This window comes from Adelges cooleyi, unplaced genomic scaffold (genome assembly GCF_023614345.1).
Source record: "Adelges cooleyi isolate 19-005CV unplaced genomic scaffold, UGA_ACOO_1.1 ACOO_flye_CR_arks_rails_tigmint_CR_PRNA_501, whole genome shotgun sequence".
NCBI lineage: Eukaryota > Metazoa > Arthropoda > Insecta > Hemiptera > Adelgidae > Adelges > Adelges cooleyi.
Window position 1 is genome coordinate 1,804 of NW_026096191.1, and position 9,917 is coordinate 11,720.

Consider the following 9,917-nt stretch of genomic DNA (forward strand, 5'->3'; position numbering starts at 1 on the left):
AACACTTGCTAAACAATGTATGTTACGTACGTTTTGTTTCACGGTTTATTTTGAGGTTCTTTATCGTAGAAGTTTACAGATTTTTTTATGAATAACAAATGTTCTTTAATACATTATGCAAAAAAACGCAATTTTTTTTTTGTTATTGTCATTATTTTGGAAATTTCTTTGGGTGAGCATAAATTTATATTAATACCTAATTGTTTGTTTAGTCACACAAGGTCCTGAAAATCCAGGTAAGTAACAAACAAATTTTAACGTCACGTCATTTATTTTACCGAAATTTGTGTGTATATATTTTTTTAATTTATCCTACGCATTTGTACAGATGTATTGTGTAACATTATCGCATAGCTTTATAGGCCTTGAACTAGAATACGCTTAAAGATTACATTCATTATAAATTTGTTTTTAGTGTATTACACAGCACCATAACTCAACAAAATATTCGATAAATATAATGATTTTTTTTTTAATAAGCTTTTTACTTTTAAAAGGTTAACTATAGACTATCAACAAGATTCTTTCGACATGGTTTTTATACCACTTTACTTTTTTGCCGTTTTAAATAATTTTTTGGGTTAAATTTTTTTTTAGATAGCAATAGTTGAATTAGATTTAGATAGAATTCAAGATAGCAATTTTAATAAGAATAATTTGCTGAGAGTTCGGCCTTTTCGATAACCAGACTATCAATAAGATTATTATGACATGTCAATTTTATCAAAAAAGATTTTCTGAACTTTGACTCAGTATAATATATTGCAATTTAAAATGGCAATCATAAATTAAAAACAATTGTTTTTAATGAAAAGATGTACAAGATTAGTACTAAAAATGATACCTACTCAATTTATAAAATCAAAAGGCACGATAGGGTAGTAGCTAACATGGTTTTTTGATGATATAATGAAATACAATACCTAATAGTCCCGGTTACAATTATTAATTATTATTGATTTAGAATTGCTTATTACATAGAATTATATTGATAATTGGTTAAAATATACATTTCTGAAAAAAATTTTGACATCAGGGAATTAAAGATGTAAAAAGTGTTTAAATTATTATTAGAATAGGGTAAAAACTTACTCTATTATATACCAAGCGATTACTGTATCACTAAGCTCGAGATAAGCATACAATCATATTTTAAACTTTATTTTTTTTTGTATGCAATTTAAATTGATTGATTTTTTAATGTAAAAGCTGCAACAAATGTTTCTCTAAAAATGTACAACATGGTTCTTATTTAAACCTATTTAGTTATTGTTTTTCTTCGAACTTTTAAGCCGTTTTAAAGTTAGCATACATTAATAACTAATGCATTTATTGAATTTTTGGTATTAGGTGACGTTAATGTGGATGATGGGCCGCCGAAGCATGGACAAGGTCAGTAAAGACTGTAAATTTAATAGTTTACCTAATGTAGACTTCAATCATTATATGTTTTAAAAATAGTTATTTCGTCGAACCTTTTTCTAACACTTATAAGTTAAAACCACCTGCAAACACATCAGAGGTGCTAATAATATTCCTAAAACACTATAGTCTATACATCATGAAGTTATAACTCTTAAGTAATTTTTTATGCCATAAATTTAAGGTATCTATTAAATGACCAATTGTATTGATAAAAGTTAACTTGAATGTATTATAAAGTTATTTTGTCAATTCACACACACTTTTGTATGCGACTACGAATTAATATTGATACCCAATTTTGTTATTTATGTTTGCACTCACAAGGTGCATCAAGCTCACAAGGTAAGTTACAACTGTCAATTAACGGTACGTAAACAAAGTATACATATTATTGATGAAAATATATATTAGTAAAAAATAAATTGTATCACAGTAAATTTAGGACGTAGGAATGTTTTTATAAGTTTTATTAAAAAAAAATTGTTATTAAAAGAAGATAAAACAGTGTAGAAACCTATTCTAATGTTTACTAAACTTTTACTGTAAGAACAAGCTCGAGATTTGACGTTTGTAAGTGTATAAAGAGTATATTTATATTTATTTTAAAAGTTATTGTCACTGTATGAGTTACTGCAGTATGCGAGGTGCATTGAGCTTGGCCAGATTTGCATGTAATGTTTCAATTAATTTGTAATTCTTTTTCAATGTGATAGCTGTATCAAAATAAGAAATTGAATCTTTAAAAGTAGATAATTTATAGTACGCACATTTAAAGTTAGCAAATAATAATTTGATTTGTAAAATTTGTTGGATTAGTTAACGCACAAGTTGGTGGACCGCCGCCGAAGCATGGACAAGGTCAGTAAAGACTGTAGATTTAATAGTTTACCTAATGTAGAAATCAAAAGACACCTAACCTGACTTTTTTATGATATACTAAAATGTTTAAGAAAGTGACTTTTGAATCCTTTTTAATTTTAATGGATTAATAATTAAAAGCTGGTTGTGGTATTCTGGTCCTCCAGGTTGGGGGGTTGGGCACAGGGCCAACGACCCTGTCTTGTAAAAAGATTTTTGTTCAGGATTCATACAACAAGCCTCGGAATTGGAGGCAAGGATGTATGTCGGGATGGTCCTAGTGGCCGAGTTTACCGAAAAAGAAGAAGAAGAAGAAGAAGAATAATTAAAAGCTGTTTTTACTCAGAAACGTTTTTTTTTTTTTGGGGGGGGGAGGGTATGGAAACTAATGAATATATCAAGAAATGTGAAATGTAGTAATAGCTTTTCTTACTCAACCACGCTTTATCTTCCATCCTATATTTTAAACCCTAAAAAAATTAAAGTAAAAATTCCAAACTGTTTCAAAATGTTCAGAAAATTTTTCTTTTTTGGATAAATGTTTAAGGTTACCAAATCGAAAAATCTTGTAACAATTAATAATTATCGTTTATGTTATATTAAACAATAGCTATAAACAATTACAGTTTAAAACAAATCCTACATTTTCTGATTAATAATTTTCTATGTAATTTTAAATATTTTTTTAAATAATCAAATTACTTGAATACATGTTTTAATAGCCTACCCTGACTGGTTGACGGATATTAAACTAAACTCGTATGAAGTACGAGAAAATGCAATTGATGTAAATATTTATGTATTATTAATTTTATATTATTAAACTTAGTGTGATTCCACGTGATTGTAAACATAAAAGCCAGCATATAAATACCTAGTGTATATTTCTGGTATAAATTGTTTTAGCTAAAAAAATGTATACAAATATTTGGCATATAAAATTATCAAATATAATTTTTATCGTTAAATAAAAATAAAAATGTTTTTGATGTTAGTTTTAATTGGCTAATTCCTACACAAATAAACAATTCACTTATTTTTAACTGTGTCGACATTATGAAAATACATTTTATTTGAGCTATGAGTGATTATATCTTTTTTTCAATTGCAGGAATAATATCGTGGAGTCATGAAAATGTTTCAGTTTCTACACTATAATCATCATTAAAGTGTGAAAAAATATTAAAAAACTAAAATTTTATTAGATTACAATAAACAAAGAATATATAGCAAATTTAAAGAGATTTGTTTTTTATTGATTATACCTCTTAATGTTTCGTTTAGTGTTTCTTTCGTTTATTATATTACAATTAAGCAATATATGGAAAGCGTATTGCCTATAGTCGGCTGCCATTTTGTGGACAGTTATTGTTTTGTGCGTGATATTTATTGTTTTTTCTCTAAATTTTTAAATATTTAACAGAGTTATCATCACCAAACCTAATATTTCAATGATTTATCAAATTTATCAATTTATCGATTTCAGTATCACTAAACAATAATATATTCGACAATTCGTCTAATTTTCGTCGAAATATATTTGGAAAATGTTGAGTTGTAATTTTGAACGTTCAACAAAAATGTTTATTGCAAACGAAATGTTTGCTTTATGACACATGGTTTTTTAAAAACGTCAATTGGTTTGTTATTTTACAAAAAAACCTTGCTTTTTGCGGCCTACTTTAATAAAACTGTTTCCATATAGACGGTGAAACACTTGCTAAATAATGTATAATGTATGTTGTTATACATTTTTCGTCCAACTTTACAGATTTTTACAGAATAACAAAAGTTCTTCAATACGTAATGCGAAAATCGCTATTTTTTTAGCTATCACTGTCTTGGAAACTCCTCACATGATTTTTGAAATATGTATTGTTTTGTTAGTGTAAAACTAACATAGTCTTTTATGTTATACTTTAGCAAAACAGTTTTTCACTGTATAACTTGAGGTTCTTTATCTTACAACATTACAGATTTTTTAGACAACAACAACAATTAATAAAACTGCTTCTTCGTAGTAAGAATAACACATGTTAAAAGTTTTCCACTACATAACCAAAATTGTTTATTGCTAACAACATTTTCGCTCCGTATCACAGGTGTCTTAAAAACATATATCGTTTTGTTATTGACAAATAACATTGCCGTTTGCGTCATACTTTAGTACAACTGTTTCTACATGATCTGAATAACACTTGCTAAAATATAATGTATGTTATGATCATTTAGGTTCTCCTCTGTGCATTTTGAGGTTTTCGATCGTACAATTTACAGTTTTTTCAGAATAAAAAAAATTGTATACATACAATATGAAAAAAATTGCCATTTTTTGTATAGTAGTCTGTATGACATCTTTGGGTAAGTTTTATTTGTATTTAATACTATTATTATTTACTACATTACAAAAGTTCTTTAATACATGCAATTCTCATTATCTTAGAAATTACTTTGGGTAATTATTATTTGTATTTTTGTTCATTTACAAAATATAAACGGTATAACATCTGTAAATATGTATTAAGGATTTGTTTAAAGTAGCAAATTTTTTTTTGATAATTGTAAGACTATGAAACTATAGTCTATTTTGCATGAGTGTCATACTTTTAGAAAAATTTATGATTTTGTTATTGTACAAATAACATTGCCTTATGAGTAATACTTAAATAAAACCGTATGTTATGATCATTTAAGTTTTCCTCTGTAAATTTTTAGATTTTCTATCGTACAACTTTAAACAATTTTTTTCAGAATAGCAATTGTTCTTTAATACATTATGCAAAAAATTGCAATTTTTTTATAATTGTTTTTTTTTTTTTTGGAAACATTTGATGATTATCCAAAACGAACCAAATATTATAATTATAATTTTATAAAATTTTGAACGTTAACCGAAATTGTCTATTGCTGAAAAAATGTTGGCTCTATCTCACATGTTTATTTGCAATATGTATTGTACTGTTATTGTAAAAAAAAAAAAAATTGTCTTTTATGTTATACTTTAACACAACTGTTTCTACAAGGTCTAAATAACACTTGCTAAACAATGTATGTTACGTACGTTTTGTTTCACTGTTTATTTTGAGGTTCTTTATCGTAGAATTTTACAGATTTTTTAGGAATAACAAATGTTTTTTAATACATTATGCACAAAATTGCTATTTTTTTTTTTTGTGATTGTCATTATTTTGGAAACTTCTTTGGGTAATTTTTATATGTATTTTCTTGCGATAAATTCTCAGGCTGACTACCCAAAGTTAACCAAACACTAGAATAATAATGTTAATTTGTATCTAGTTATTACACATAATTATATTCTACTCACAAAATTATTTATGCGAGTACAATTGTATATTAATACCTAATTTTTGGTTTAGTCACACAAGGTCGGCCATATCCACAAGGTGGTAAGTAACAAAAAAATGTCAAAGTCGTGTCATTTGTATGTAAATTTTAGTTTCTATGTGGAGCATAGAGATGCTATTGGTTTTACAATGATGTGGCCTTTTTTTTGTCTGTATACACTGTAACTTTTTTAACACTGGAGCAATTCCTTTGAGTAGCAACTCTATAAATCACAAATTTTTATATTTTAATTTTTGGGGGATTTAGGCGTAGTTTTAGGACTATTTGTAAATACAGCATCTCAAATTAATACTTTCTAACATTGCTGGTTTTAATTGTGCTTGGTTTGGACTGTACTGGCTTAAAATTACTAACAATTGATTCGCATCAAAACGTTTATTCGAAAGTGATTTTATCACTTCCAGATTTAAAAATTCCTGTAAACCACTGACCCCACTGTACTGGCTGTTTTTAAATATCTTATAAATTTGTACAGCTTTATTGTATAACATTATCGCGTAGTTTTGTAGGTCTTGAAAATGTTTAGTGTATTACACACCATTAAAACTTAAAATAATATTTGATAAGTATAATGATATTTTTTCAATGAAATGATGAATCGAGATAAATACTGAAACATGATAAAAATTACACATATTTTGATTTTTTCTTATACTAATGACAATACACTGATATTAGCAAAAAGTAATTTGTTTGTATTATAATATGTTGGAATAGGTGATAAGCCGGAGGTCAAAGGTGAGTAAAATGATAATTTAAAAGTTGATTAACTTCATATTTTTAACACACATTTATTCAGAAACATATTAATATTTGTTTTTAGAAAAATAGAGCATATATATTAATTAGTTTATTTTATACATGTATATATATACAACAACCTTGGAAAATAACAGCAAAAAAAGTCTCCGTACAAAATAACATAAATATTTTTAACATGATATATTGTAATTGCATTCGTTTTCCCATTAATTCTACTAATTTTGTCGTAACAGTAGAATCAATACTGTTCCATACTTCTAGTATTGCATTTTTTAATTGTTCTTTGTTTCGAGTTTGGTAATTTTTAAGACGTCTACCTATTTCCTCCCATAAATGTTCTATAGGGTTCATGTCTGGTGATTGTGGAGGTGTGTTAAGTTGTTTTGGTACTCGGTATAACAACCATTCTTTAACTTTTTTCGCGGTATGTTTTGGGTCGTTATCTTGTTGGAATATAAACGAATTGCCAATATTTAGTTTTTCAGCACTTGCATGTAAGTTATTTCTCAAAATGTTTAAATAAACATGTTGATCCATAATACCATCGATAAATACCAAATTACCAACACCTGCAGCGCTCATACAACCCCAAACTAGTACATTACCGCCCCCATGCTTTACCGTTGGGCACAAATTTTTGCAATCCATCTGCTTATTAGGTTTTCTCCACACCATAACTCGCCCATCTGAACCAAAAATATTAAACTTGCTTTCGTCACTAAATAATACAGATTTCCAAAAATCATTTCCTTTATGAATGTGTGCCTTCGCAAAATCTAAACGTTTCCTTTTATTTATTTGACTGATAAAGGGTTTTTTCCTAGCTACACAACCTTTATATCCTGCGTTTCTAATAACATTACGAATGGTCTGAGGCACAACTTTTACATTATAGTCAGTATTAATCATACCAGCCAGTTTAGGTGCACTGGTTTTTGGTTCCGTCACAATTGTCCTTAGAATGGCCCTCTTTTGGTGTGATTTCAATTTTTGGGGACGACCAGTACGTTTTCGATCTTCAAAAGAATCAGTTTCGTTGTATCGGTTTATAATATATTGTACAGTCGAGTGCGATTTATTTATTGTTTGTGCAATATTTCTGAGAGAATTACCATCTTCTCTTAGTTTAACTACTAATTTACGAATAGTAATTGGTATCTCCATTGTTCAATGTATATGAATTGAATAAAACGGACTAAGCGTATGTCTATCGTTCTTAATGGCTACAAAAACAATAATAACATGCTCGTTGATATGTAGAACTCTCAGTCCATACGGGTTTTCCCTATTCCGGTACTATTTTTATCTGTTATTCATACACATCAATAAATGTACGGAGACTTTTTTGCTGTTATTTTCCAAAGTTGTTGTACATATATATATGTATAAAATAAACTAATTAATATATATGCTCTATTTTTCTAAAAACAAATATTAATATGTTTCTGAATAAAAGTGTGTTAAAAATATGAAGTTAATCAACTTTTAAATTATCATTTTATGTTTTTGAAAAAATTTGACAACAGTGTACGGAGACTTTTTTTACCCACTGTATGTCTTTAATTCTTCAATACAGATTTTTTTTTTTTTTTAATGTATAAGCTGCACTAAAATAACAAAGTTTATCTTAAAAACCATAATACCGTTTGACATAAACTTAAAGCTGTCAGCAAACGATAATACGGTTTGTATAATTTTTTAAAATAGATGACGCTAATGTGGATGGTCAGCGGCCGGAAGACGCAGGTTAGTTAAATCTATAGATTTAGTAGTTTCGCTAATGTAGAAATCAAATGATACTATACAACGTTGTCAGTACTTAAATTAACGTGATATTTTGATGATATACTAAAATATTCAGCAAGTGACTTATGTGAAACGATTTCAGTTTTTAATCAAATAATTTATTTTAAAAGTAGTTTTTACTTTTTAGTGGACATTTTTTTATTTGGTGGAAAGTAACTAATAAAAATTACTATAGAAAAAATTAAACAGCAGGGACAGTGGGATGTAGTAGTTTTTTTTTTAGTCAGCCGCAGTCCTCTTTTCATGCCGTATTTTAAAGATTTATTAAATTTTTAATGTATTATCCTGACCAAAGTTATTGTAAATCGCGTAGTGAATTATGTCTCTAAAACCATTTGTATTTTAACGTTGGAAAATAATAATTTGTTTTATATAATTTGTTAATGAAACACCGGAAAATGTTGCGCAAGATCATATAGAGCCAGTTAATAATTATATTGGAAACAAATGTATTTAGACCTATTTGTTCTGATCGATATTTTCCATGTGTAAATAAGTCAATAAATACATTTATGTCAAGTATAATCTAATCAATATTATATAATGAACACCTAAAATGGTTTATTATTGTTTTTAGTTTGTGTCAAATGTGGGAAAACTATATCATCAGGTATGAGTTTTCATCACATTTTACTATGTTCCTTTAATTGAGAGTTTTCAACGTGAAGTACTTTAATAATCATTTTATTAGGTTTGCGCAATAATCTAATTTAAATAAAACAATGAATTTCGTTTACATAATTGAGCGTTTATATTTATTATAAAAATTATTTATCTTGGACATGTGAAATATCTTGGTAATATATTTTAAAATGTTTTAACGTTAAAAGTTCTCTAATGTAATAATTAATATTGCAACAAATTAAATGTATTATAATGTTTACTACAGCGGCAGAATCCGTGGGCAAAGGTTTTTGTGGTTTCATGCGTTGCTGGATTGGGGATGCAAATAAACATCTGCATTGTCCATCCCATAGGTTTAATTGTAACTAGTGGATATTAGGTATTATTATATTACTATAATTATTATTATTATTGTTAGGTATTAATATGGTTATAGGTTGGTCCTTTTTTTTCGAGCCAAAAGTAAAAATCGACTTGTTTACTTTGTCGTGAAGTTTATATTTTCTATTTATTTAATGGCGATTAAAGCATCTATAAATAGGTAGAAGAAAGGTCTGTCGATTGATGTATATTTCAAGTTAAAGTCGTCGTAACACATATTATCACGGCCGTGTGCACTTTTGACAGCTCTTCAATTGATAGACAATGGCTTCTCGTTGAAATAGAAAAAAAGATAGAAATTCAAAAAATATAGACGAATATTTTTTAACAATTTGAAGCCTTTCGGGAAGGATCTCAATTTATAAAAATAAAAAAAATTACCGACACACATTATTCATTCCAAAGAGATTTTATGATAAGACAAAAAAAATTTGTATGCATAAAATCATGTTTCTTTTAAAAGTGTTTTTTTCTGTAGATTTAAAGGATATTTTTTTAAAGTCATCATACAAATAAACTTTATTTGCCCTATAAAATGATTATATATATATATGTTTTTTTTATTACAGAAAGGATCCGACTTTGGTACAAAAATATTCCAGTTTTTTATGAATAAATACAATATAATGTTCTATTTGAATTGTGTACATTTTTACTAAATAAAAATTATATATTTCACAATTATATTATTATAT

General features: G+C 27.1%; 1 protein-coding gene and 1 long non-coding RNA gene across 5 annotated transcripts; both read left to right on the forward strand.

Moving 5' to 3' along the window:
* The first annotated feature begins 207 nt into the window (after positions 1–207).
* Positions 208–3,515, forward strand: LOC126842304 (uncharacterized). The gene is made up of 6 exons (XR_007686313.1): positions 208–236; positions 1,351–1,392; positions 1,750–1,767; positions 2,242–2,283; positions 3,006–3,070; positions 3,395–3,515. It is a non-coding gene; the product is annotated as an uncharacterized LOC126842304 (long non-coding RNA).
* A 1,005-nt stretch (positions 3,516–4,520) lies between these two features.
* Positions 4,521–9,903, forward strand: LOC126842303 (uncharacterized). Of its 4 annotated transcripts, none has more exons than XM_050579234.1 (7): positions 4,521–4,644; positions 5,661–5,690; positions 6,367–6,387; positions 8,119–8,157; positions 8,795–8,827; positions 9,107–9,220; positions 9,792–9,903. In XM_050579234.1, exons 1-6 carry the CDS (start codon positions 4,596–4,598, stop codon positions 9,208–9,210), a joined length of 276 nt encoding a protein of 91 aa, XP_050435191.1. In that variant the 5' UTR covers positions 4,521–4,595; the 3' UTR covers positions 9,211–9,220; positions 9,792–9,903. The 4 variants fall into 4 exon arrangements, 3 of the variants coding, with proteins under 3 accessions (XP_050435191.1, XP_050435190.1, XP_050435192.1); XR_007686312.1 differs by lacking the exon at positions 4,521–4,644 and adding an exon at positions 4,676–4,738; XM_050579233.1 differs by lacking the exon at positions 4,521–4,644 and adding an exon at positions 5,365–5,487.
* Positions 9,904–9,917: the final 14 nt, after the last annotated feature.